Genomic DNA, 26,996 nt, shown 5'->3' with positions numbered 1-26,996 from the left:
ATTAAGTGTGCAATCATTGTGAAATCGTGCAAGTAGCTAAAAATTTCCCCAACCAGTGCACCAAACGAATCAGTAAATTGTGTGGGACCTTTCTCTATTCCATAACCCACTAGAGACACACTGTTACTAATCTCGAGTAAATTTGCTACTTGCATTTGCAGGTAGCAAATTTACTTGGGATTAGGGGGGTTTACTGCTTAGTAAGCATGTGCAAGTGCATATGCCAATGCACGGTTGAGCATATTGTGTAGATATTTTAGAGACATGCCCTTTTAAAGAGAACACATTTTCCCCTTAAATATTCCAATAATTTTTCTATGCTTGATCTCTTTACTGCCTTATAAACAGCCATATGAAGTACTCAGGAAGCATGGATCCAAAAGTGGGCTTAGTATCCATCAGCGAGAAAAAAAAGACAAATTTTTCTTTGCATATAATGTGAAAGGTAATAAGCTGCATGCATTGGCACTGGCTGCTGTCATACAGGACTTGCCTTCTGCATGCCAAGTTGACATGGTCCAACATAGAGAGGAGGAGGGGTCTCTGTGCTGGTCAGGGAGATATTATCCTGACTGGGCAGATCCATTTCCCGGATGACTTGAGGTTTCAGCTTCCCATATCGCAGGCTGCAGTGGCGAAGACTTTTCCTTTGCCATTTTTGAGTGGCATCACTATCTTTGCTTACCCCAAACCAGTCTGCTGTGCCCCTAAAAGACACAAACAAAGCACAGGGAAGGTTTGGGTTTGCATGAATCATACAAATTAGAGAGAGAAAATCCCAATTAGACCAACTCTAGGTCACCCCAAACACTGAGACCAAGCAGGATTCTTCCCTACAGTACATACCAAAGGGTATTTTCAGTCTGGCTTTAATGAAAGTTGGACAAAAAGGTTCAGTAAAATACTGTAACAGAGGAGTCTTTTCAACCAAAATAAAATTTTACAGAAAATTTCCACTTGGTAAAATTTTGTGTTGTTTTTCTAGGTTTTTTTTTCTGATAGAAAAAAACGAAAAATGGGGAAGTAGAGTCAGAAAAAGAATTTTTTTTGGTTTTACTCCCCTCCAAAAACTGAAAAAAATTAGCAGAAAAAAATAATACAATAGAAGATTTTTTGTTTCTTCATAAAAATTTCAAAGAAAACATTGTCATTCTTTGGCCAGCCTTAATTCCCAGTGATGGGCCATATTCCTTTGTTTAGTTCTCCTAAACACTGTTATCCCATAATGGTTTCAACACCAGTACTTCTATTCCAGCAGTACAGTCTAAGAGAGGTGATTCACATATAGGCCACTTGGGTTTTACAAGTTAAAATCAACTTCTCAGAGTTAATCTGGATGCTAACTGGCAGCTAGGGCAGATTAAAGAGCCCTGGTGCCATGTGTTATCATAAAGTATTCAATTCCCCAAGCAAACAGCTACCTTTAGCACTGGCTCCAGTTTCCAAACTGGCACATGGGGCTTCAGATGTAGCCCCACATGACCACATTGCAACACACAGTCAACCTTGAAGTGACAAAAGAATGGGAGGAAATACCTAATTCTACATCTGCTGCACTTCCGATAAAAGAGTTTGAAAACACCTATCCTGCCTCTGTCATTTATTTATCCAAACAGACCTCACGCTGTGAACTGTACTCCAATACCAGCATCATCTCCATTATTGACAGACAAATTCCATCAATAATGGTCTTTATCATGGATCTTAGCTTGCCTGAGTAGCCAAAACTTCTAATTCTTCCAGCACCTCAGTGAGCTACAGAGGCCAAATTTTAAGAGAAAGAAAGCATTGCAGTTGTCCCCTTAGGATACTGTTCTCTTCCTTCAGACGTGAGTAGTCCATTCTGAATCTGAACAACTAACAGTAGCATTCAAGCTGAAACAACCAGAATTAAGTGCTGCCTAAGATTTGACTGACAGTAAAGAGAAGACAAAGGATCTGTCACCTAACTCTCTGTTGCATGACACAAATCTCCACACCCACTGGTGATCAGCAGATGCAGAGGCAATACAGAATAAGGCCTCATGCACAGCCTCAACATAAGATGTCAAACAATCTTTATAGCATTTTGTGAAATTGTTCTCTGCAGTTCTGTTGATAGTGCTGTAGACACCTGCCATACCATTTCATTTGTCATTTGACATTTGTGTACCAGAGTGACCAGCGAGAGGAAAGCCTACATACCCGGTAAGGATGTGCAAAGCGGGCCATATTCAATTCGGATTCAGCCTGATTCGAGGGACAGTGATTCGATTAGCTGATTTGGATCACTGTCCTGATTTGATTCAGCTGAATCCGAATCTGAAGATTTGATTCTGATTCAGAGAATCAGCAATTCGGCCATAGACACAGCTTTATATGTTTTTTCTATGTACCTCAGAGTAACAGGTGCGTCTCGTGAATGCTGAGATGGTGGGGTGGATGGAGCGTCCCGCAGAAGCACAGGGGGGCCCCCCATGTGCTCGGTGGCAGACCTGGAAGTGAACCAGAAGTACTTCTGATCCACTTTTGGGTCTGACAATGAGCATGCGGGGGACTCCCCGCTGCGTCTCCCCAGCTCAGCAATCAGCCACAGGGGGACCCTGGATGTCCCCCCCAAACCCAGGAGGCACCAGTTACTGAGCCAGGGGGAAGGAGGAGGGGTCCCCTGTCCACTCCGTGGTGGACCCAGAAGTGGACCGGAAGGGCTTCTGGTCCACTTCTGGGTCGACAACTGAGCGCACTGGGGACCCCCCTGCACTCCCATGGGACGCTCCATCCGTCCCACCATCTCAGTGTTCACAACCCACCTGGTACCTTGAGGTATGTAGAAAAAACATATAAAGCTGTGTCTATGCCCAAATCATCAAATCTCTCCAAATCTCTCTGAATCGAATCAGAGGCTTCCGATTCAATTTGGAGATATTAATGGGTCTCCTGATTTGATTCAGATTCGCTATCAAATTGTGCCGATCTCCTCCTAATTGAATCAGCGACCGAAGCTTCACATGGCCCTACTATCTGGCCCCTTTACTGAGAGAAGGGAACATACTTCGCCTTTGTGATGCCACAATTTTTTTAGGGTTACACAAAGGCCAAGCAAATAGATGTCCATGCCACTTGTCATGCTACAAATGTCCCACATTGTGGCAGTGACAATAGATGGCATACATTTGTGCCTCTTTTTTGTGGCAGCTATGTTTTATGGAGAGAAAACACAGGCAGCCCAGAGTTACCCATGCTCTCCCACTGCTCAGAAAACATGCTCCCAGGACTTCGGGGGCCTAAATCCTGTGCACCCAAGAAATCACCCTGAAGGGAGATTCTTGAGGCATGCAGTCAGGGTGCATTCTGCAAGCATGTAGTGTGGAACCCCTTTGAGAGCTCCCTCCTTTGTACTTGTCCCCCTACAGGGGGTTTCCCAGGGCATGCATTTCATGCTGCCATGCCCTAGGTCATGGTGTAGTCTGCAAGAAGTGAAGACCTCCATGGAGATTTTCTTCCTCCATGCTTGCAGACATACACCCTGAGTCAGGACAGAGGAATGTGACACATGAGCACCAGAAATCCCCTAAGGGGGATTCAAAGAGCCAATTTTCAAGCAGCAGGGGCCTGACCCTGAGGTTTGGGATACATCCTGGGACACATCAGCTGGTCTAGGACACAACCTGGCACAGCAGATGCCAAAACAAAAATGACAGCTGTTTATAGGCAGAGTCCCATAATCAAATTATCTAGTAAAAACCTTTCATGAGCTTTGGAGGATGATCTCCAAGAGAGGACTCCCCTTGATGTACAGAAAACCCTTGCTATTCATGGGTTTGGCATTCGCAGTTTCAAATATTTGCGAATGCCAAACCTGCATTTTAAATACACTTTATACACTTACAGGAGGAGCTCTGTGCTTGCTGCTGCCGTGCTCCCACCACCAGGCTCCCACTGCCGTGCTCCCACCGCTGCCACTGGAGCCATGCCCCCCCACCCAGCTGCCGGGGGCACTGTGTTCATGAACGTAGACTGCATTCATAAACACGGTGCCTTATTCACGGATTTTGCCATTCATGGGGATCACAAGAACATATCCCCCGCGAATGGTGAGGGTCACCTGCAGGTGTGAGACCCCACTTATCAACCAGAGCAGGTTTGAATTATGGCTATGAAGGTTCCACTACAAAGGCAAAATTTCCACCCTCCCAACTCCTAACCCTAGAGCAAACACCAAATCCAGAGCTGGGTGGGTCAGTTGCATGAATTCATCCAGCTGGAACCTAAGACATCCCCATGCTCACCATGGCAGTCAGAAAATCCTAAATTGAATCAAATGTCATCTACATAGCCATGGAAGCCACACAGCACTACCTCAATCTCAGGAACATCATCACTTCTTGCAAGGATTCCATGATGCACTGGCACAAGTAGTGAAAATGAATCATATCTTAATCCTGTTATGGGGCTCAGATACCAGGTGTACATTACTTCTGGTATGAGGCTATGGCCTAGCACAGTAACACAGGACATAGGACTGTAACAGACCTGCTGGGCCATCCTGTCAAGGCCCTGCTATCGCATGTACCACACCAGAGTCTAATTCATAAATATATCAAACTCCATCTTAAAACCTGTTCAGTTTTTTTGGCCTACTCCTCCTATTGATAAATTGTGATGGAATCAAACAATGTAATTCTAGTGGTCTATCACACAGCAAAAAGTGGAGAATAAAATCCATTGGTATTAGTATAAGATGTGTCCTGGCACTGAGGAGAGACAGACCTCCTTAATGCTGAGGAGCTGTGGCAAACTCTTGTAAAAGAAAGCATTTTTTGAGTAAAGTAATAGCTCTGATGTTGGGATGGAACAGGTAGATATCCTGTTCTATTCACCATAGTACCTGAGCACCTTATGGGAAGTAAATGGTATCACTTCCATATGGCTTATCCTCTTTCCCCTTGTACTCCATGAGAACTTTTTGGGACTTTTCATGGTCATACTGCATAACAGAATTGTTAAGGCAGGCTAAAGAAATGTACTGTGTACTTGGAACATTGTAGCACTTGGCAGTTCCTGTGGGAGACATTCCTGTTGTGGAGGTAGCCAGGAGGCTGATAGGAGGGAGGGAAAAGAGAGAGAGGCAGGCAGACCAATGACTCATTAGTTAATATCATGCTATTTATAATTGCTGACATACTTAATAAGCATGACCATCTTCTTCTGTTAGATGTTCATATTACAATCCCCCATGTTGAGCACTTGTCAGCATCCTGCCCAGCTCCAGGCTCTTTGTGGAAGGTGGCACAGTGCGTGGCAAGGCTAGCATCCGTGCACAATTCACAGCAGCCCTTGCACACACATGCATTGGGTGGGCTTCACACTGAATGCTACTGGTACCTGAAGAACGATCTGGGCAATGACTGCCGATTTCTCAGAGGCCTTCTGCCTGCCCGATGCCCATGAATGGGCAGAGTTTGAATCCTCTGAAACCGCACCTGTCTGCTGCAAAGAAAACACAGCTGAAGGGAGGCAGTCTCCCAGGCTAGGGAGAGAAAAAACATAGCCTCAAGGAAAAGCCTGTGGCTGCAATACAAGAACCCCTCTGCTGCTGGTAACTTGCATTTGGCCCTTGGGAAGAAGTACTAGCATTTCTAAGTTTGTTAGGCTGCAGAAACCCTCTTACATATTCACATTTGTGACCAGATTTCCCTGTGGCTCCCACTGACACTAGACAGGACTATATATCAAGAAGACATCCATAAATCATGTCTTATTTAAGTGCCTAGCTATAGATTAACTTCCTGGTTTTGGATTTGATCTGTCCATGACTCTGTTTCTTCCTCTGTAAATGTGGATGCAACTGACTGACCCCATGAGGACAGAGGGAGAAGTCATGAGGCTGAATTAAATGTACCTGGCATGTCATCAACTCAAACTCAACATGGCTAAGACTCCTAATTTCGTTACCCATCTCTGCCCACTCTCTATTTCACCCTCCTCCCCATCAGTAAAACTGTAACACAGGCAGCAGACCTCTGAGTCCTCCCTCATTCTCTCTCTATACTGAAATCTAAACTATGGGAGAGAATTCTGCTGCTCTTCCTTTTCAGCATCACTACACTTACCTCTCTTCCAAATCGCCTTCCCCAGTATATCAAATTTAGCTTTTTATTCCTCCACTTCAGAGTTTGCCTCTGCTCTTTTCTACTTATCTGATTTCCTTTCATCAAACCATTCTTTGCCCTGGTTGGTAACCACACTGTGACCCTAAGCCCTGTGCTGCTCAGGGAATGCACAAGCCAAAATGGTTCACCAGACATTTGCCTTCTCCTCCTTCACATCTTTCCTTAGTGTTCTGCAGGAATATCTACATGCTGGGTGATCAAAGTCCGTCTTCAGAAGGGGAATAAATGAAGAAAATCCATGCCCCTAGAAATTCTCTGTGCTGCACACAAGCCTCTGTTGAGTAGTCCCACCATCTCATTGCAACATGTTGGAAATTACATGATAGAGGCAGGCAGAACATTTTCAGAAGTACTTACAATTGACAAAAAAGTGACTAGAACTTTTAGAACAGGCTGTCCCTCTGTATTTTCAGGAAGAGGGGCTGTAAAATAATAATTCGTGAAAAATGAGTAGCAGAAATATTAATGAAAACCCAGAGTTGGTCTACCAGCACAACATTTTCCAGAAGGGCAGGACTTGGGATCTGTCAATCTGCCAGTTGAAGAGCCAGTACTGGGCATGTCTGTCCCATACAGTAGACCAGTAGTTCTCAGTTGGGGTACCCCAGCACCCTGAGACCCTCTCAGGTGTGCCACAGTGTGGGCACTGCCACAGGGACCAGGTGGATCTGCCCCATGCACCTTGTGCACAGCCAGACTGGGAAGGGCTGTGAAATGAACGTGCACTTCTACCTGCAGGGGTGGATCCAGTGGTGCAGTTGCATCCTCCTTTTAATTCTGGTCCACCTACAGTTCAAAATAAACTGGATTGCAGTGGCAGTAGCATATCTATTCAGGCAGTTCTGAGGGAATCCATTGACTTCCTGGCTTCGCATTCTTTCAAAAATCTTCGTTCCACATATGTTAATGACCCTCTCTCCTTTGTAATGGTCTTCATGCTCCACTGATCAAGCTATCCTTTCTTCTGCAGTTCTGATTTTTGTTATCTGTACCTGGTAATATAGCTTCTACATCACAGTTCTGCACACTATTTTAACTCTAGCTAAAAATAACAACTCAGGTGTGGAAATGTTAACTTGGATAAACATTAACTCAGGTGTGGAAATAACTTTCAGTGAGGCACTGGATGTACTCTCAAGATGCTCAAGAAAGCTAGGTTTTGTTTTATGAATCTGAAATAAAAGTTTTTTTATTTTAATCACTACAGGACTAATGAAACAACATCCTGGCCAAGTTGTTTGTGTTTTTATACACAATATGTTGTGTAGCAAATTAATGCACATTCCAACAAGGTTACATTTCTTTTTGCTTTTATCTCAAAATCAATAATATAGTCCCAGGCCCATAACATATCAGTAAATCCTCTAGCTTCTTTTTTAATTGGAGAAAAATGTGCTGTGTTATATATGATGATATATCACACTATATGCACTCCCTGCATGCCCGCCCTTTTCAAAATTCTAGATCCACTGGTAAACATAAAGCAGGCAGAAATGTCTGCTCTTGATACAGCCTTTTCCAGTCCAACCTTGCTCACTGTCTCAGAAACAGAGGCATGCAGCACAGGTGAAACTGTTCTATGCACCTCTGTTGCCAGGAAGAGCATGAGAGAGCTAGCCTGGGAAGGCCTTCAGCAAGAGCACGCACTTCCTACACAGCCTCAGAAGATGTTCCATCCTGAGTATCACAAGGGGGGAAGATTCAGTCCCTCAATGCTACTAATGCAGGAACAAGGGAAAGGGAGCCTGTGCCTTCCTCACTTAGTGATCGAAATGTATGAGCTCTATGCACTGCAGAGATACAAAATTTCTGAAGCACTAGTCTGCCTTAGCCACTTCTCTTCCCATCTTCATCTGCCACTTTTTTCCTCAGGCCTTCCCTCAGACATCACCGTGAACCCAAGTCTCTTGCACAAGTTGTGGAATGGCATTTCTGCCTGGCTTAGAAGCCTCTCCTCCACAGAGATATCTCAGCATGCACCCCATAAGCAATCAATGCTCCAGTCATCAACGCTTTCCCATTCCCACATATAGCAGGCACCAAGGGGAGATCCAAAGGGAAGAGTTCATCCCCGTGGGTGCTTTAGGGGTCAAGTGGGGAAATTTGGGAGACAGAGAAAACAGTACTATGATTCTGAGTCTCCTTTTACATAACTGGGGAGTGACAACCTTAGAGCCAATGGAACCCTGCATTCATGGTGTATGTAAAAGGGACTCCTGTCACAATGTCACTGGCTGAGGAGAATTCAAATGTATTCATTGTTCATCAACATTGAAGCCCTGATCCCAGCTGGTGCAAGGTTAAAGGGAATAGAAACTCAAACCAGGGAGATACTGGATATCATCCCAAATGCAGAGTGAAAGTGTCATTTCTGCCAATTAGTTTAACTTGTAGTCAAAGACCACTTTGGGAAGCAGAAGCTCAGTTCCCTGCTGCAAGCAGCCTAGGTTCCATGGCAGGTAGCAGGGGCCTGCCCAGAACCCAGGCTGGCTGAGGCAGGTGGTCAGGAGGCTGGAAGCCACTGCACCGAGGTCTACAGAGCCCCCGACAGGCTTGTTCCTAGCAGTGGGTGCATGCACACCTCAGGGCAGTCAGCAGGGAACAGGCAGGGGGGCTGCATTGCCACAACAAGGATCAAGCCCCTCATAGCTCCCCCACTGTCTGCCCTAGGTGTGCATGTACCCACTCCCATCAACAAGCCAGGCCAGGGCCCCACAGACCTCAGTGCAGCGACTTGCAGCCTCCTGGTCACCGGCCATAGCTGGCCTGGGCTCTGGGCAGGCCCCTGCCTACTGTGATGGAGCCCGAGCTGTTTGCAGCAGGCAGCGGGGAGGCTGCAAGCATTTGCGCTATGGTCCATGAAGAGCCAGGCTTATTGTTGGTGGCAGGTGCAAATGTGCCTCTGGGCAGATGGCGGGGGAGCTGTGAGGGGCTTGATCCTTGTATGGCAATGCAGCCCTGACCCCTTCCCCACCATCTACTCTGAAGCTCATGTACCAAGCAAAATGCTTTCATGTGCCATGGTCTGGCACATGTGCCAGGGGTTGCCGATCCCTGATCTAGATACTAACAGTCTTAAATGTCACAAATTAATCACTAAGAAAGTAAACATTTGCCCAGCTGCAGAGTGGCTCTCCTTAATGACTTGCCCTATGTTGCCCCCCACAACTGCTATTTTCAAACATCCTCTTTCCATCCAATGCATATGCCAAACGTATGAAGATTGCTGTGCAGCTATCAGCCAGCTCTACTTTTCAGAAAGGTAAGGTCAGGCTGTCTGCACAAAGCAAGAAGTACATACATGGTTTAACTTGCTAGTAATAGGAATGGATCCAGGAAATTTGCTGAAACTTTCTAGAAATCTATCCCCTTCTGGACAAAATCAAGCTGAAAAAGTATCAAGCCAGAAAATTGTTCAAAATTAACAGGCTGCAGAAAAAAATGATTAGAAGTTTGCATGAGTGGGGCTCTCCCAGCACAACACAGAATTTTGTCCTAACTGTAAATTTAGGGTTAGTTTGATTTTTACTAAAATAATGGAATTGGTCTCATTTTGCAAGATCCAGCTCCTTCTATGCATTTGGGTCACGTAGTGACAAAGGCTTGGTTCCCTGACCAAAGACTATTAAATGTGCAGGTTTTTGCAGCCTTCATCCCAACGACCTACTTATGCACTTATGCTTGTTGGAAGGAGCCTATGAATAGCCACAGGAGCATTGCCATTGAAGTATTCCTTCGATGTCTAGCTCTTATCCATACCTCCACTCTCACAGGAGGCAGTGTGGCTGCTTCCAACTGCAGAACAATCTCAGAGAGGAAGACAATTTTTTGTTATTGATTCTTACAAAATGGCAAGTACGGGAGCAGGCAATGGAAAGGGCAGATAGCCATGAGACAGGGCAGAAGTACTGGCCCCAGAACAAGTTTTGGGAGGGACTGGGCCTGGTGTGCAGGACAATGCAAGTTCATTGGCTGGTACATTCTGCTTTACTGTCAGCAGTCCAAAGACAATGGCCCTGTCCCACCTGGGATGATTTCAAGCACATTTCCAATGTGCAGCCATATAGTACAGTAAAATCATTACAGGGGCTTTCTAATACAAGGAAAGCATAATGCAGCAACACGAGTGTGCTTTTAATGGTCTGGTATTGCTTCCAAGTAAAGTATTCTTTGCTGTTGGAATTACCCATTGGATTTCACTATCCAGAATTTTGAGGAAATAATTCATTGCATCTCTCCAGAGAATGAAAGCAAAGCCAGAAGGACTGTCACTAGAATCCCAAGGACTACTCTTTCCAGGTTAAAAAAGTGTCTGTGTACAGTGCCTCCTGCCTTACCTTCTGATGGTTTGGGTGATTGATGTTTGTCGTTGTAGCATTGGCTTCCTCACCTCATTTGGCAGAGAGGGGATCCGAGTATTCTCAACAGGCATGCTAACACTTCTCAGAAAGACTTGGCGTTTAATTTGCTGTAAAGCAAAGTGGAAATTGGGTTAAGACTCCTGCTCCATGTTCATTCCCTAGCAAGACAAGCTGAGGCAGGAAACATAATGAACCCAGAAGTAAGGAAGCTTCCGTAGCTAAGAGCTGTCTGTTTCAGGGATTACCTTGCTCTTGCATCAGGCTGTGCCATTCTGGCCTTTGCCATGTGCTGAAGAAGCTGTGCCCCCCCCCTTGTTCAGGGCCCTTCTCCCTGCACATACGCACATTCATAGCTCTTCAGAGCCCAGAACAGAGCACTATTTACACAAATGAAAAGGACGTTGCCATCATTATTATACACAAGGAAAATTCAACAAATGGAGAGAAAAGGCTGAGTGATAACTTGTAACTGCAAACAATCCAGTGAAGAGCAGGAAATCAGGTCACAGATGAATAAGCCTCTTGTAAAGTGAATGTGGGAGGTGGCTGAGAACTCAGGCAGAGCGGAAGGGGTAGAATGTAATGATAAAAGCAAAAAGTCTTGCCCTCATCAATGCACACAACCAATGGTACTCTACAATTGAGCAAGTCTCTTTTTTGACAAGCCATCAGTCACTTTACAATCTATAGAATAGCTCACCCACCTGGGCTAGTTTGGATGAAGTTTTCACCCAGTTTGTGTAAGGCGCTGTATCATATATTTAATCAAATGCACATCTTAAATTCAGATATGCACTACTTCATCTACTTCTCTAATTTCCTGATGTTAAAATTTGAGCAGTAATCACATTTCTCTGGCAAAAGTCAATCTTTGTAAAGCAAGGCTGCTGCAGATACTCAAAATGTCTACATCAGTCACTCTCAACCTTTTTAGATACAAGGCACCCCTCAGAAAACGTCTGCTCTTAGTTTTCACTTGAGTTTTAACTGCAAAAAATGAGAGAACAAGAACTCAAAAAGACCACAACAGATCAGAGTGTTTTTAACACTATGGATTCCTATTTGAAAATTCTGGGTTTATCTTGTGAATCATGTTTGCACACCTAACAGTGCTAGGCATTGCATGGCATCCTGCAGCAACACCAGGTGCCATGACACACAGATACCCTGGCTGAAAATCAGTGCTTTATATGTCTAGTGATTTTTTTCAATCTATTTTTGTTCCACAGATACTCAAACTGTGAGGCCAGAAGGCACCATTATGATCTGTAAGACTGCATTATACAGGCCATTTATTTTCACACAGTAATTCCTTCTTCAAGACCATAATTTCTGACTGGGCTAAAACATGTCTTTTAGAACATTCCGTTTTAACTTAAAGGCTTCAAGTGAGAGGATCCATCAAATCTTTAGCTAACTAGTCCAGTGTCTAGTTACCTTCACTGTTAAACATAAGCATCTGTCTACTTGTCTGAATTTGTCATGTTTCAGTTTCCAGCGACTGGATCTTGAGATAAGACACTGTGATGAACCCAATTCTAATATAATAAAGGGCTTAATCTGTCTGTCTGTACATCTGTAATGCTCTTGGAGCATTCTGATTGGTTACTGAAACAACCAATCAAAGTGCTCCAAGAGCGTTATGGACAAGAGGCGGCAGTACGGTGGAGCGCCACCGTGACAGAGGGGACAGAGCGGGGGATGAGGCCAGTGCCGCTGGCCTCGTCCCACCCCTCCTGCTCCTCAGAGGTGGTAAATGTATATTTACACATATTTAATTTATTTAATAAATATAAAAAGTAAAATCTATCCATTTGTTTTTGTTATTCAAAATTCATCCATCATTCTTGACAGGAAATTCGCTGTCTGTTTATAACTGTCACGGTATTTTTAAAGCATGCTTTCTACATTCGCTTTTTGTATGTTTGTTCATATGTGCCCATATTTACATAAGCTTTGTGTACCAACGTAAATTAAACTGGGATCAAAAATGGAGAAATGTGTGGTTGTCCTGGGCTGGAAAGTGCATCCCCCTTCAGTCCCTATTACAGCCCCTTCACTCATCTCTAGACACACCAATAACTTCCTTTTCTACTGGAAGACTGTTATCCTTGTATCGAGGAACTGCCACTGACAACGGTGGAAGTGGACAAATGAAGTGTAAACCAGTGTACCTCAACAGTGAAATGTTATTCCTGATTCTTTTAGACTCCACTAGTCTGCATGAAGTTAGTTTGGTTTAATGCTGATTACACAAGGGTAAATATTTAGGGCAGAATCCTATGTCTTTATGCACCAAAATGCCATGTATGAAGCCACATAATTAAAGTTCTTGGCATCTTGTACAGTTTTGGATTCTATTTGCCGTGTGGCAAAAAAAGAATCATCCTGAGCGTGTCTACATGAGACGCTGACTGCACAGTAGCTGAATAATATAGTACAGTAGTACATTACGGCACTAACAGTGCTAATACACTACTGCACAGTAGCATCACTTAAAAAATATTTGCCAGCACTACTGCACAGTAACTCTGGTTACTGCATATTTATTTAGTACTTGTTTATGCAAGTATGAAATAAATGTGCAGTAATCACTGTGCAGTAGTGTCTCATGTAGATGCACCCCCTGTGTATGTACCTGCTGGAAGCAAAATGGAGGAGAAATTCTCATCTGTGAATCCAATAGCCTAGCGGTTAGGGACTTTTCCAGAGGAGGAGACCCCAGTTCTAGGTACTCTCCACCCAGAGAGGATTTGAAAGTATATCTCTTGCTTCTTAGCACACTACTTTAACTACCAGGCCACAGGTTAGACATTTTCAAAACTTTTCTCCAGCCCTTTTCTTGAAACTAACCCACTATATCTTGTATTTAATATCCATTGGATAAAAGAAGTGGGGAAGTTTGTACTCCATTAAGAGCAAGGGGCCAGGCTAAACCTCAGTGGGAACGTCTACACATTCATTAATGCACTGTAATTATGGTGCATTAAGTTTAGTACCTGTAATGACAGGTAACAACTAAATGCACCATAATTAGCTCTACTGCGCATTAGCACAAGCTACTTTTCGTGACATTAATGCACAGTAGATTAAATCAACTGTGCATTAGCATGGGTTTTACCTGCAATTTTAATGTGCAGTAGAATTAGTCTACTGCACTTGAAGCATCTCGTGTAGATGTGCCCACTAATCCCTTCCATCTAGAGCAGTATCTATCTCAGTGAGTCACACACCCACTGGTCCACATATCTCCCTCTTTTGGCTGCTGAGTGGGCCAAATTTAAGGAGGGCTGAGGAGGAGTCTGGCAAATGCCTAACCTGTGACTTGGTAGTTAAAGTAACTTTTTTAGAAAGCAGGAGATAGAAGTTCAGACCTCCCTGGATGAGCGGTACCTAGAAGCTGGGTCTCTCAACTGCTTAAGCAATTGCCCTAACTACTAACTAGACTATTAGGCTAAAAGGTTGGAGGGTTCTACTCTCCCAGTCATCATGGATTTTAACCCAGCTACAGGATTTATTGGGCCTTATCTGCACAACTGGACAAGCATATGTTGCTATAGAGTGCAACTCTAGTGAGCATGCTCAGGATGCTTGTGCACACTTTTATGTCCTGAGCTGAATTGCTAACTGAATTGCTAAAAATTGCAGTCATGCAACTACATAGGCATGTAAAGTGTAATAGGATTCAGCCATTAGTTTGTCCACATGGTCAGAGAAATATGGGACATAAGATTGGAGAAGACCTCTGGTGAAGTACCCGATGATTGGAAGAAGGCCAATGTGGTGCCTATCTTCAAGAAAGGGAGGAAAGTGGATCCGGCAAACTATAGGCCTATCAGCCTGACCTCTATCCTGGGGAAGGTCTTAGAAAAAATCATCAAGGAGGCCATTCTTAATGGACTGACCGATGGCAACACCCTGAGGGACAGCCAGCATGGGTTTGTTGCGGGTAGGTCGTGCTTGACCAATCTCATTTCCTTTTACGACCAGGTGCCCTATCATCTGGAAAAAGGGGAAGAGATTGATGTCATATATCTCAACTTTAAAAAGCCTTCAATCTGGTATCCCATGATCACCTTTTGGCAAAACTGGCCAACTGCGGCCTCGAGTCCATCATGATCCTCTGGCTGAGGAATTGGCTCCGTGGTTGGACCCAGAGGGTGGTGGTTGACGGAAGTCAATTGTCACGGTGTCCTGTGACCAGTGGGGTCCCTCCAGGCTCTGTCCTTGGGCTATTTTGTTCAACCTCTTCATTAATGATGTGGACATTGGAGTCAGAAGCGGACTGGCCAAGTTTGCCGATGATACCAAACTTTGGGTTATAGCACCCACACCTGGGGACAGGAGGGCAATCCAGGCTGACCTTGACAGGCTCAGGAAATGGGCGGACGAGCATCTGATGGTGTTTAACACCAAAAAATGCAAGGTTCTCCACCTTGGGAGGAAAAACCTCCAGCATGTCTATAGGCTCGGCAGTGCTACGCTGGCTAGCACTATGGATGAAAGGGACTTGGGGGTCAGGACTGACCACAAGATGAACATGAGCCTGCAATGTGATGCTGCAGCCAGTAAAGTGAGCAAAATGCTGGCTTGCATCCATAGATGCTTCTCAAGCAAATCCCAGGATGTCATTCTCCCCCTGTACTCGGCCTTGGTGAGGCCGCAGCTGGAGTACTGCATCCAGTTTTGGGTTCCACAGTTCAAAAAGGATGTGGAGAAGCTTGAGAGAGTCCAGAGGAGAGCCACGCCTATGATCAGAGGTCAGGAAAACAGACCTTATGACGAGAGGCTGAGAGCCATGGGACTTTTCAGCCTGGAAAAGCACGGGCTCAGGGGCGACCTGATGGCCACCTATAAGTTTATAAGGGGTGTTCACCAAGACCCGGGGGAACATTTGTTCACCAGAGTGCCCCAAGGGATTACAAGGTCGAACAGTTAAAAACTCCTGCAAGACCGTTTCAGGCTGGGCATAAGGAAGAACTTCTTTACTGTCCGAGCCCCCAAGGTCTGGAATGGCCTGCCGCCAGAGGTGGTTCAAGCACCTACTTTGAATGCCTTCAAGAGAAGACTTGATGTTTTTCTTGTTGGGATCCTATGACCCCAGCTGACTCCTGCCCCTAGGGCAGGGGGCTGGACTCAATGATCTTCTGCGGTCCCCTCCAGCCCTAATGTCTATGAAATCTATGAAATCCTGAGTCATCAACTCCAATCTCCTGTTATCACCATCAGCATATTATATAACTGCTCATGACTTTACCATGCTCCATTTAAAAGTGGTTAGGCTCCTATTACACCTAAAGGCCGCATCTACATGAGATGCTAACTGTGCAGAAGCCCGAGACTACTGTGTGGCAGTGAGAAGCTGGGTCTCAAGCTCTGATGCTCAACAAAACTTCCAGAAACATGATAGACTGCTGCCAGGGAGCTGTAAATGTGGATGGTTGTAGAAAGGGATTGGGCTAAAGGGCAGGCCTAGGAGTAGCCCTAGGTAAATACAGACATACTCTGAGGCCATGATCTCACATTTTTTCTGTTGTGTGTCATCCCTTTCTTTATTATTTCAGTCCTCAAGGTCATTTGGTTCTTCCTGTATTTTGATCCAAAATGGCTCTGAACATTATAAGCAAAGTGCAGTGCATTCCTAAATTCCATATCAAGATAAGAAAGGAAAATATTAAATAAAATCACTCTCAAATCTTATCCTTGAGAAACAACTGTATCCCCATTCTTCTTTAGCCAGGTCTTTACTGACTTTAGTATTTTTGCACAAATCCAAATCCTAACAATTTCTAGTTTGGCACCATATCAAATCTTTTGGTGAAATCCTTAAAAAAGGGAAGGGAAAAAGAGTGACTAGGAAATTGTAACCCCCCTAACCTTGATTTCAATAGTGTAGGATCATAGGGCAGTAAGGGACCCCATGAAGTCACTTAGGTCAGTCCCCTGGCCAAGGTAGGCTCTTCCCTGACTACACCAGCCCAGTCAAGTGTCTGTAAAACCTGTTGTTGAAAATTTCCAGGGATGGAGATTCCACAACCTCTCTAGGCAGCTTGTTTCAATGCTTATCTTCCCTCCTCCCACCTAGTCAAAAAGTTTTCCCTAATCTCAAACCTAAATTTCCTCTGCAGCACTTTGAGGCCTTTGTTGTTAGCCCTGTCCCTGATGGCCACAAAGAATAGTTTATCATTCTCTATATCATTGCCCTTAAGGTATTTGAAGATTGTTATCAGATCCCTTCTCAGTGTTGTCTTCTTCTAACTAAAAAATCCTAGCTCTTTCAGCCTTTCCTTAAAAGTAATTTTTTCCAGACCTCTAATCATTTTTGTCATTCTTCACTATTCTTAATTTGTCCATAGCTTTCTTAAAAATACAGTACTCCAGGTGAGACCTTACCAGTACTAAATAGAGCAGAAGAATCGTTTCCCTTGATTTGCAAATTACATTCCTATTAATACAACCTAGTATGCAATTGATTTTTTTTTGCAACAAAAGGACAATGTTGGCTTATATCCAGTTTATGGTACAGGTCTCCTAGGTTCTTCTTTGCAGCACTGCAGCTTAGCTAAACTATTTTCCAGTTGGTATTTGTTCATGCAATTATTGCATCCCAAATGCAGGACTTGTCCTTGCTTAATTTCATTTAACTGATTGCACACCATTTCTCCAGTTTATCTAGGTCTTTTTGTATCCTAGCCTTCCAGAGTGTCTGCAGCTCCATCTAACTTGATGTCATCTGCAAATTTGCTAAGCATGCACTCAGTCCTATCATCCAAATTGTTAATGAAGATGTTAAAATAGCCTGGACTCAAGACAGATCCCTGGGGAAACCTACTCTAATATTTCCATCCAACTTGACATTGACTCCTTGATAATTACTTGCTGAGCATAATGACCCAACCAATTATGAATCCATCCGACAGTTCTTTTATCTAGCCTGTATTCCCTTAGCTCAGTGGTTGTCAACTAGGGGTACACATACCCCTAGGGGTACTTAACAAGGTCCTAGGGTATGCCATAGGCAGAGGGAGAAAAAATTATTGGGGGGTGGGGGGCTGAGTGCACATGCAGGCCCTCCTCCCCCTCCCCCCCATAGCTAAGTCTGTGGGGGAAGGAGCAGGGAGAGGGGAAAGAGCCATTAGGGGGAGGGGCAGATCAAGGCCCCGGCAGTGACAGAGGGAGGGGGGTAGGGCCTGGGGGTGAATGGGGCCACGGCCAGGCTGGGTCATGGGACAATCGGAGCCTGGGTGGCTTGTCCAGTGGTGCTGAGGGGGAGAGGCTCCTGCCGCTGTGCACACCCTAGTGGAGGCCCAGGGGGCACAGGCCCCCCAGTCTATGCACAGAGCAGAGGTGGCTGCTGCTGCACAACGGGCTTTGCGCACTGCTGCACTTCCCCAGGAGCAGTGCGACGCCACATGCCTGCCACTGCTGGGCTGCACCATGCCCCCTGCCCATCCCACTTTGCTGAAGTCAATGTTTATCACCATCCACTGCCCTCCCACTCATCCACTGATCCTGTCACCTTGTCATAGAATGAAATCAAATTGGTAAATCCAAGTTGGTAAATCCAAATTTTGATGGAAATGATATTTGCCCAGTTCCAGTCATCCAGAGCTTCACCTGACTTCCATGAGCTCTCAAAGATGACAGACAATGATTCTGAAGTTACCTCACCCAATTCTTTCAGTACTTTAGTGTTTCCCAACTGGTGTGCCATCAGAAATGAACAGGTGTCCTGTGGAATTTTGAAAAAAAAGTCATACTTTAGAGCAAGGTAGGCAATGGTTTTGGCTGGAGTGCTGAAAAAACCACAATGTCTACCTTATGAGGTGCTGGAGTGCCAGCATGCCAGAAAAACAAAACCAGGGTGGTGCATATTAATATAGTTCATAATCATACGTGTTGCTTTTTATGGTAAATACCAGGTTTTCTAAAAATTCTAAACCTGGTGACAATAAATAAAATTAAATATACTACCTTTATTCTTGTGTATCCTTTTTTATTAAGCAAGCTGTAATCAGACAGGACAAAAAGGAGAGGAGAGAGAGAAAAAAAAAGGAGAGAAGAATGAGAAACAAGAAAGAAAAAAGGTGAGAAGGGAGGAAGAGAAAAAGAGAAATAGGTAGATAAAGAAAAGCAAGCAGAGAGAAAGAAAAAAGAAAAGAGAAAAAGAGGGAAAAAAGAAAAAAAATAGAGAAAAAAGAAGAAATATTGAAAAGGAGAAAGAAAAAAGCAGAGAAGACAGGAGGTGATGAGAGAGAAGAGAAAAAGAAAAGAGAAAAAAGAGGGAAAGGAAAAAGAAAAAGAGAAGAGAAAGAAAAAAGAAAAGAGCAAAAAAGACGAAAAGAGAAAAAAGAAAAAGAGAGAAGAGAAAGAGATAAGACAGAAAAGAGAAGGTGAAAGAGAGAGAAAAAGGGGAGAAAAAAAGGATAAAGAGAACGAGGGTGTGTCCCTTACCACCAACATCTCCCACTGCTACTGGCTGCAGCTTGGGCCTGCTGGTCCCAGGTAGTGTCCAGCGGAGGGAGGTAGCGATACCCCAGCAGCAGCCACCAGGGCCGGCGCAGTCAGGCCCAGAGCAGGGGAAGCCCAGGCCCAGGGCTGGGAAGGAGGGCTCAGGCAGACAAACACCTGTCCCATCAGGGTTGGGGCAGCACCGGGGTGCCGAGCACTGGGGCTGGGAGCTCGAGGCAGGGTCTGGGCAGCGCAGGGAGAAGTAGGCAGAGAGTGGAGGAGCCACAGGCAGGCCAGCACAGTTGGCTCCTTGCAAAGGTGGGGGCCGGGTGGGAAATGGGGCTGCCCTGGGGCTCTGCAGGCTTGGGTGAACGGGCAGGAGTACGCACCTCCACAGGCATGGGGTGCAGCCGCCCTGCCCGTGAAGGGATGCCACCCGTCCGAGACAAGATGCCCGGCTTGAGGAGCTCCTGGCTGTGGGCTCGGCCTCCCTACACACAGTGCAAGTTGGGTGGAGCCACCCCCAGTGCAAGGGCCTGGCTGTGGGAGTCCCCTGGGCCTTGAGAACAGCCACCACGGGCAGCGTTCAGGACCGAGTCAGCTGGAAGCTTGCCACATAATAGCCCTGCACAGTACCTGCCTTGGCCCCAGCCCCTGGACAGAACCTGTGGGTGGGCAAGGCCAGGGCTCGGGCAGGCTCCGCCCAACTCGCACTGTGCTCAGCATGCAAGGAGGATAAGCCAGGAGCCCCTTGAGCCTGGCGTCCTGCCCTGGCCAGGCATCCCCTCACAGGCAGGATGGCTGCGTCCCATACCTGCAAAGCTGCCCGGGACAGGCCCCACCTCAGGGGCTGCTGGGCACCCCCACCCACCTGCCTCCCACTCAGCCTCTGCCTTCCCAAGGGGCCAGCCTGCCCAAAGTTCCTTCCCCCCGTGCCTGCGTTTCTTCGCGTTGCCCAGACCCTGCCCTGAGCACCTAGCCCCAGGCACCCCAGTGCTACCCCTGCCCAGGTGGGACAGGGCATCCGTCTGCCTCAGCCTTGGGCTGGCCCATCCACCACTCCCCTCCAGGCTGGGCTGGAGGGCACAGGCTGGGAACAGGGGGTAGGGTCAACAGAACACCGACAGTGTCCCTGCCTGTGCTCTCCTGACTCTGCCCCTGGTACCTGCCATAGCATTGGGAGCTGTGGCTGCTCCAGAGAGCCCAGAGTAGCAACTTAAAAAAAAAATTGTAAACAGTTTCTTCACACATGTGCCAGGGGTTGCCTATCCCTGCTTAGAAAGATGAATAAATGAAATGTAGCGTTTATATAAATTAGTTGTGTGAATGGAACCAAAATGTATGTGTCATGTTGCTATTCTGGTGTATGGATGTGAGACAGTACATCATGCTATGTTCTAATGACTTTGTACATGGTCAAAAAAACCTGTGTTGAGCGGAGTAGTCGCAGAGCGTTCGGTTACAGTGGTGAATTTTGAATAGGAAAGGGAAAATGGATAAAAGGCAAGATTCTGATGCCTCCACATCTACTTGCACTGGCAAAGCTGAATACGACCACAAGAAAGTCAAAAGGGTAAGCCGACACTATTGTGAGAGTTATTTGCATTATGGATTTTCATTTACTGGTGAACTAACTTGCCCTATTCCACTATGCTTCATGTGTGGAGAGAAACTTTCAAACCATTCCATGGTGCCAAGTAAGTTGAAACAAGATCAAACAATGGGTTTGTTGCGGGTAGGTCTTGCTTGACCAATCTCATTTCCTTCTACGACCAGGTGACCTATCACCTGGACAAGGGAGAAGAGATTGATGTCATATATCTTGATTTCAAAAAAGCCTTTGACCTGGTTTCCCATAATCACCTCTTAGAGAAACTGGCCAATTGTCACCTTGGGTCCTCCACGATCCACTGGCTGGAAAACTGGCTCCGGGGTCGGACCCAGAGGGTAGTAATTGATGGGAGTCACTCATCGTGGTGTCCTGTGACCAGTGGGGTCCCCCAAGGCTCTGTCCTTGGACCCATACTGTTCAACATCTTCATTAATGATGTGGACACTGGAGTCAGAAGTGGACTGGCCAAGTTCGCTGATGATACCAAACTTTGGGGAAAAGCATCCACACCAGAAGACAGGCGGGTGATCCAGGCTGACCTGGACAGGCTCAGCAAGTGGGAGGACGAGAATCTGATGGTGTTCAACGCCGATAAATGCAAGGTTTTCCACCTTGGGAAGAAAAACCCGCAGCATCCTTATAGGCTCAGCAGCGCTATGTTGGCTAGCACTATGCAAGAAAGAGACTTGGGGGTCATCATTGACCACAAGATGAACATGAGCCTGCAGAGCGATGCGGCAGCTAGGAAAGTGACCAAAACACTGGCTTGCATCCATAGATGCTTCTCAAGCAAATCCCGGGACGTCATTCGCCCCCTGTACTCGGCCTTAGTGAGGCCGCAGCTGGAGTACTGTGTCCAGTTTTGGGCTCCACAATTCAAAAAGGATGTGGAGAAGCTTGAGAGAGTCCAGAGAAGAGCCACGCGCATGATCAGAGGTCAGGGAAGCAGACCTTATGATGACAGGCTGAGAGCCCTGGGGCTCTTTAGCCTGAAAAAGCGCAGGCTCAGGGGTGATCTGATGGCCACCTACAAGTTTATCAGGGGTGACCACCAGTATCTGGGGGAACGTTTGTTCACCAGAGCGCCCCAAGGGATGACGACTAGGTCGAATGGTCATAAACTACTACAAGACCGTTTCAGGCTGGACATAAGGAAGAATTTCTTTACTGTCCAAGCCCCCAAGGTCTGGAACAGCCTGCCACAGGAGGTGGTTCAAGTGCCTACATTGAACACCTTCAAGAGCAAACTGGATGCTCATCTTGCTGGGATCCTATAAACCTGGCTGACTTCCTGCCCTTTGGGCAGGGGGCTGGACTCGATGATCTTCCGAGGTCCCTTCCAGCCCTAATGTCTATGAAACTATGAAACAACCAAACACCTTTCTCTTGCCAACAAAGATAAAGATTTTTTTCAAACGTTTGGAGAATCAAAGTAAAAAACATGTACAAATGATGAAAGACAGTGTAACAGTGTCTGATAAAGCGCTGGAGGCAAGCTACTTGGTTGCTGAGCTTGTTGTAAAGACAAAAAAAAGTAACATATAATTGCAGAATATTTAATTTTACCTGCATGTTAATAGACTGTGAGAGAAATATTAGGCTGAGATGCAGTCAATGTAATCGCAAAGTTCCCCTTTCAGACAATATAATAAGTCACGACATTGATGATATGTCTGCTGACATTGAAACTGTTGTTTAAGAAAAAATAAAACCAACTGGAAAATTTGCTTTGCAGCTTAACAAGTCAACAGACATCAGTGGTCATGCTCAGCTCTTGGCTAATGTTAGGTACATTGATACAGATGCTATAAAAGAAATGTTTTTATTTTGAAAACAGCTACCAGGTAATATGACTGGAGAGGAAATATTTAGGGTGACAATGGCCTATCTTGAAGAGGAAGAACTGGAATGGAAAAACTGGCAGTGTGTCTGCACAGATGGGATGGCCTCTATGACTGGAAAAGTGAAAGGGTTTTTAAACAAGGTCAAGCATGAAAACCCCAACATGCTGGTGACCCACTGTTTCCTGTCCTGGGAAATGTTTGTGGCCAAAACATTGCCAAAAGAACTCTCCTCGGTACTGGATGAAGCAATAAAAATAGTGAACTTAACAAAAGCACGGCCTTTGAAAAGTTGCCTTTTCTCATTGTTATGAGAGAATATGGGAGCAGAACATCAGAGTTTGCTTTTGCCCATGTAAGTACGCTGTCTTTCCCATAGAAAATTTCTGTCAAATTCATATGAGCTGAGAGGAAGTAAAAATCTTTTTTACTTTGGAGCAATCTGCATACGTGGACCTAATTGCTGATGTAGTATGGTGTGCAAACTTGCCTACCTGGGTGATATATTCCAACACCTCAATGATCTGAACAGGAAAATGCAAGGAAAAAATGAAAACTTTATCTCCAGGACTGATAAACTGCATAGGTATGTTAGCTCTCTGATGTGCAAATGTAGCAAAAGGAAAATTAGAAATGTTCCCCCTGGCAAATAGGGCAGATCCAACTAGCAGTGTTTTAGCTAATGTAATTTCACAGCATTTGACGTCTTGAAGAGAAATTTAGTTTTTATTTCCCTTCAGTTTGCACTGAAGATTTTGACTGGATCCATGATCCTTGGACTTCATCTGCAAGGGAAAGCACTAAGAATATTTCAATAATGGCTCAAGAGCAACTTATCAAATTCAGTACATCCTTACAGGCATCCAATGAGCCAATGGACGCTGCCCATTAGCGCTCTGCTCAGAAATGTGCATGGACGAGTGAGAGAAATGCGACCCCGCAGTCCCCTTCCTGGTTATGTACAGGGACCACTTGGTCAGAGCTGGGAGGAGGTTGACCACGCCAGAAGCTCCTGAGAGTGAGTAGCCCTGAGCTACTTGCCAGGGCAGGTTTTTATACTGCTGGGGCCAGCCCCTGCTGCAGATCCAGGAGGAGCCAGGCAGGGTTATTTTGCCCCAAGTGGCACAATTTGCCCCACACCAAAATGCATGTCTGGGCACGTGTGCTGAGGCAAAAAGCCCTGGCTCAAATTTGCACCACTTCTATTTGAGCTGCTGCAAGCGCACATGCCTGGATGTGTGGACACACCCATTCTGGTTGACAGTTGCAAATGAATATTCAGTACTCTTAGAACTTGTGATCTCAGTTTTCTTGCCATTTTCGACAACATACCTGTGTGAGTTAAATTTTTCAAGCCTGACTTGCATCAAAAACAAAGAGCGCGTCTGAGATCAGTGTAGCAAGAGCTCCAAGTTGCATGATCATGACTGTACATTGAGACAAGCCCAGATTTCACGATGAAAGTAAGTTTTGTTTAAATATTCATAAGGCGCTGGGTGGGGGCGTTGAGTGCCGCAGAAAATTGTTACTAATGCAAGTGTGCCTTGGGCTGGAAAAGATTGGGAAACACTGCTTTAGGGTGTTTCCCATACAGCTTTGCTGATTTGAAAGTATCTAGCTTCTCCAAGTAATCCTTAACTAGTTCTTCTACTACTCTAGGCTGTTTGTCTCCTTCCCTATCTTTCCTGGATTGCCTATGCACTGCTGTGTTTCTCTCCCAGTAAATGTCTTGGTAATTTAAGTCCCCCAAGGGAACTGGGTCTTGCAATTTGTAAACTTACATTAGTTATTTTTAAAAAAGTGTTGTCCTCTAGGGCTGTGCGAAACAGTACCATTTCATTTTGCTGTTTTGCTGGGACAGTGTTTCATTTCGAGTTTCATTTTGTTTCAAAACCACTGTTCCATTTCATTTCATCGAAACTCTTTCACTGTTTCGATGCTGTTCCGACGTTTCACCCATAGGCTATAATGGGGAATCACAAAACTGCCTATAACGTTGTCATTTCTTGCCGGATTCAAATAAAAACAGCCGGGAAGGTAGCCCCTGCTGCAGCCACAAAGCCTGTCAAGTTCCAAGGAGATCTGTTTCAAAACCACTGTTCCATTTCATTTCATCGAAACTCTTTCACTGTTTCGATGCTGTTCCGACGTTTCACCCATAGGCTATAATGGGGAATCACAAAACTGCCTATAACGTTGTCATTTCTTGCCGGATTCAAATAAAAACAGCCGGGAAGGTAGCCCCTGCTGCAGCCACAAAGCCTGTCAAGTTCCAAGGAGATCGGTGCTGGGGTTTCTGGGAAACTGCACCTCAAGCTGCTGACAAGCAAAACTCACATCACGTGTGTGTGTGTGAAGGCACAGCAGGGTGAAAACTGCAGGCATAGTAGTCCCTGCTGAGGCCACAAAGCCTGCCAAGTTTCAAGGAGATAGGTGCAGGGGTTTCTGGGAAACTGCACCTCAAGCTGCTGACAAGCAAAACTTGTGACGTGTGACTGTGTGTGTGTTAAGGCGCAGCAGGGTGAAAGCTGCAGGGACGGTGGCCCCTGCTGCGGCCACAACGCCTGTTAGCTGTCGAGGAGATCAGTGCAGGGGGGTTCCTGGGGGCCTGGACCCCTAGCTGCTGACAGACAAAACTTGTGACATGGGTGCTTGTGGGACTGACTGTGTCTGTCTTGGGGCAGTTGATTGTCTGCATTGATTCTTTCCTCTCCTTAGCCCAAGGCACAGAGAAAGCTCAGTTCAAACAATGCTTTTTATGCTGTTTTTGTGTCCCGCCCCAAGAGCACTGGGATTGGAAGGAACCTCAGGGAAGGATCACAGTCATTGGCCAGCTACACATGTCAATATCAAAGCAGTCCTTCCCCACTCTTCCCCCTCCCTCTCCTTAGTTTCTGTTTTTCTGCAAGCAAGCCCAGCGTTGAAACTCAAAACGTTTGGAAACTTTTGAAACATTTGATTATATTGGGAATTGGCCTGATGTGGCCAATAATTTGGCCAATAAATGCCCGTGTGTACATGCAGCCACAGAGCAGCACATAGAAAGCAAGGAGCACAGCCTGGCAGCTTGGAGTAGCTGGTAAGTCTTTTGTGGTGGAAGGGGAGGGGGGAAAGAAGGGGCGTGGGGGGGCAGATCAATACCCCCCATGGTGAGGAACGAGTGGGGCAGGGGCAGGTGCTGGGGTGTGCAACAGAACCGTGGCTCATCTGGGGGGCACAGGGCAGTGGCTCCAAGTTGCAGGTCAGGGGCTCCTGCTACTGCACACACTGAGGGAGGGCACATGTGCCCCCAGATCTGCGGGGGGGGGGGTGGGGTGGGGTGAGTTGCATCTGCGGGCTGGGGCCGGACAAACCATAGCTCCATCCGGTGCCTGTCCCACCCTGGGCAGCATCTGCCCCAGCCCCAGCCCTACTCCCTCCCTCACCCCAGCACCCCTTCCCTCCCCCTCCCCATCCACCACAACAGACTTACAACCTGCACGCAGCTGTATCAAAAATAAGATCAGTATCGGCCGATATGCCTCCTTAAAAATCAGCTATTGGTATCAGCCCCCAAAATTTCTGTTGGTTCACCCCCGGATGTCACTCCTGTGGCTTACCCTTCTGATATTTACCATCGGATTTCTATTGGCTTATCTTCCACTTCGTACCATACTGCAAAACACTTATAAAAGTCCTTTATGTATATAGCAATATCTTCTCCTTTTCTCTCCTGCCTGTCCTTCCTAAATAGTCATCTATGACAGTACTCTAGTCATGCAACCTATCCTACCACATCTGTTATCCCAATCATATCGTAATTATGTGATTGTACGAGGGCCTCCAATTCTTCCTGCCTATTCCCCATGTTTCTCACATTAGTATATACATATTTCAGGTACTATATTTACCAAATTTAAGATACCTCCCCAATAATTAGATTCTACACCTGAAAAATGTATAAATTTGTTATGATTTTCCAGGTATAGGATCTAGTTAAGTTTGTTCCCCGCACTTCTGCAGTGGGGAAGGCAGTGGCAGAGGGGCGACACGATAGGAGCAGGTGTGGGGGGGGAATCTGGTGGTGGGGGAGGTCTGGTGGTAGGGAAGGCAGTGATGGGGCAGGTGGTAGGGCTTGCCCTTTGCTCCTCACACCTAAACCCCTGCTGCCTGTTTACCCCCACCACTTGTCCCCCCTGCTGCCTTCCTCTCCCTGCAGCCTGAGGTCTTCCCCTTCCCCCTGTCTTCTGCCTCACTGCCTATCCTTGCTCCTGGTCTGGCAGGCTCCATTCCCACCACAGCCCTTTGTTCCAGCTCCATAGCAGCATTGGCAGTGTGGCCGATCTGTCCCAGCTTTGGGGCCTGGCCTGAGCTCCTACCACCACTGCTACAGGGCTGGAGCAAACATATGCTCCATGCCCCAGGCTGCAGCAGGGATGGAGCCTGCCAGAGCAGAGGTAAGTAGTGGAGAGGGGTAGGGGGAGGGAAGAGAGACCTCAGGCTGCAGGGGAGCAGACAGAGAGGGGGCAGAGGCAGCAGAGGAGGGCAAGTGGTGGGGGCAGACAGGCGAAAGGGGGCCAGGGGCAAGCCTTACCCCCTG

The 26,996-nt window shown here is 46.1% G+C and overlaps 1 protein-coding gene across 20 annotated transcripts in view; it reads right to left on the bottom strand.

Annotated features, from left to right (window-relative positions):
* The window catches only part of RHBDF1 (rhomboid 5 homolog 1), a 166,741-nt gene that overhangs the window by 61,987 nt on the left and 77,758 nt on the right, over positions 1 to 26,996 (bottom strand). For 13 of the 20 annotated variants that reach the window (XM_025200639.1, XM_025200638.1, XM_025200633.1 and 10 more), the window contains 3 exons: positions 10,490 to 10,620; positions 5,365 to 5,469; positions 494 to 707 (listed from right to left, as the gene is read on the bottom strand). In XM_025200639.1, the coding sequence (XP_025056424.1) occupies positions 494 to 707; positions 5,365 to 5,469; positions 10,490 to 10,620 (450 nt within the window). Of the gene's footprint in view, positions 1 to 493; positions 708 to 5,164; positions 5,272 to 5,364; positions 7,290 to 10,489; positions 10,621 to 10,758; positions 10,891 to 26,996 lie in introns of those variants that run through there. The other 7 variants (XM_025200637.1, XM_025200628.1, XM_025200623.1 and 4 more) reach the window with 7 other exon arrangements.

The sequence above is a fragment of the Alligator sinensis genome, unplaced genomic scaffold (genome assembly GCF_000455745.1).
Source record: "Alligator sinensis unplaced genomic scaffold, ASM45574v1 scaffold410_1, whole genome shotgun sequence".
NCBI lineage: Eukaryota > Metazoa > Chordata > Crocodylia > Alligatoridae > Alligator > Alligator sinensis.
This window is presented reverse-complemented; position numbering and strand designations above follow the sequence as displayed.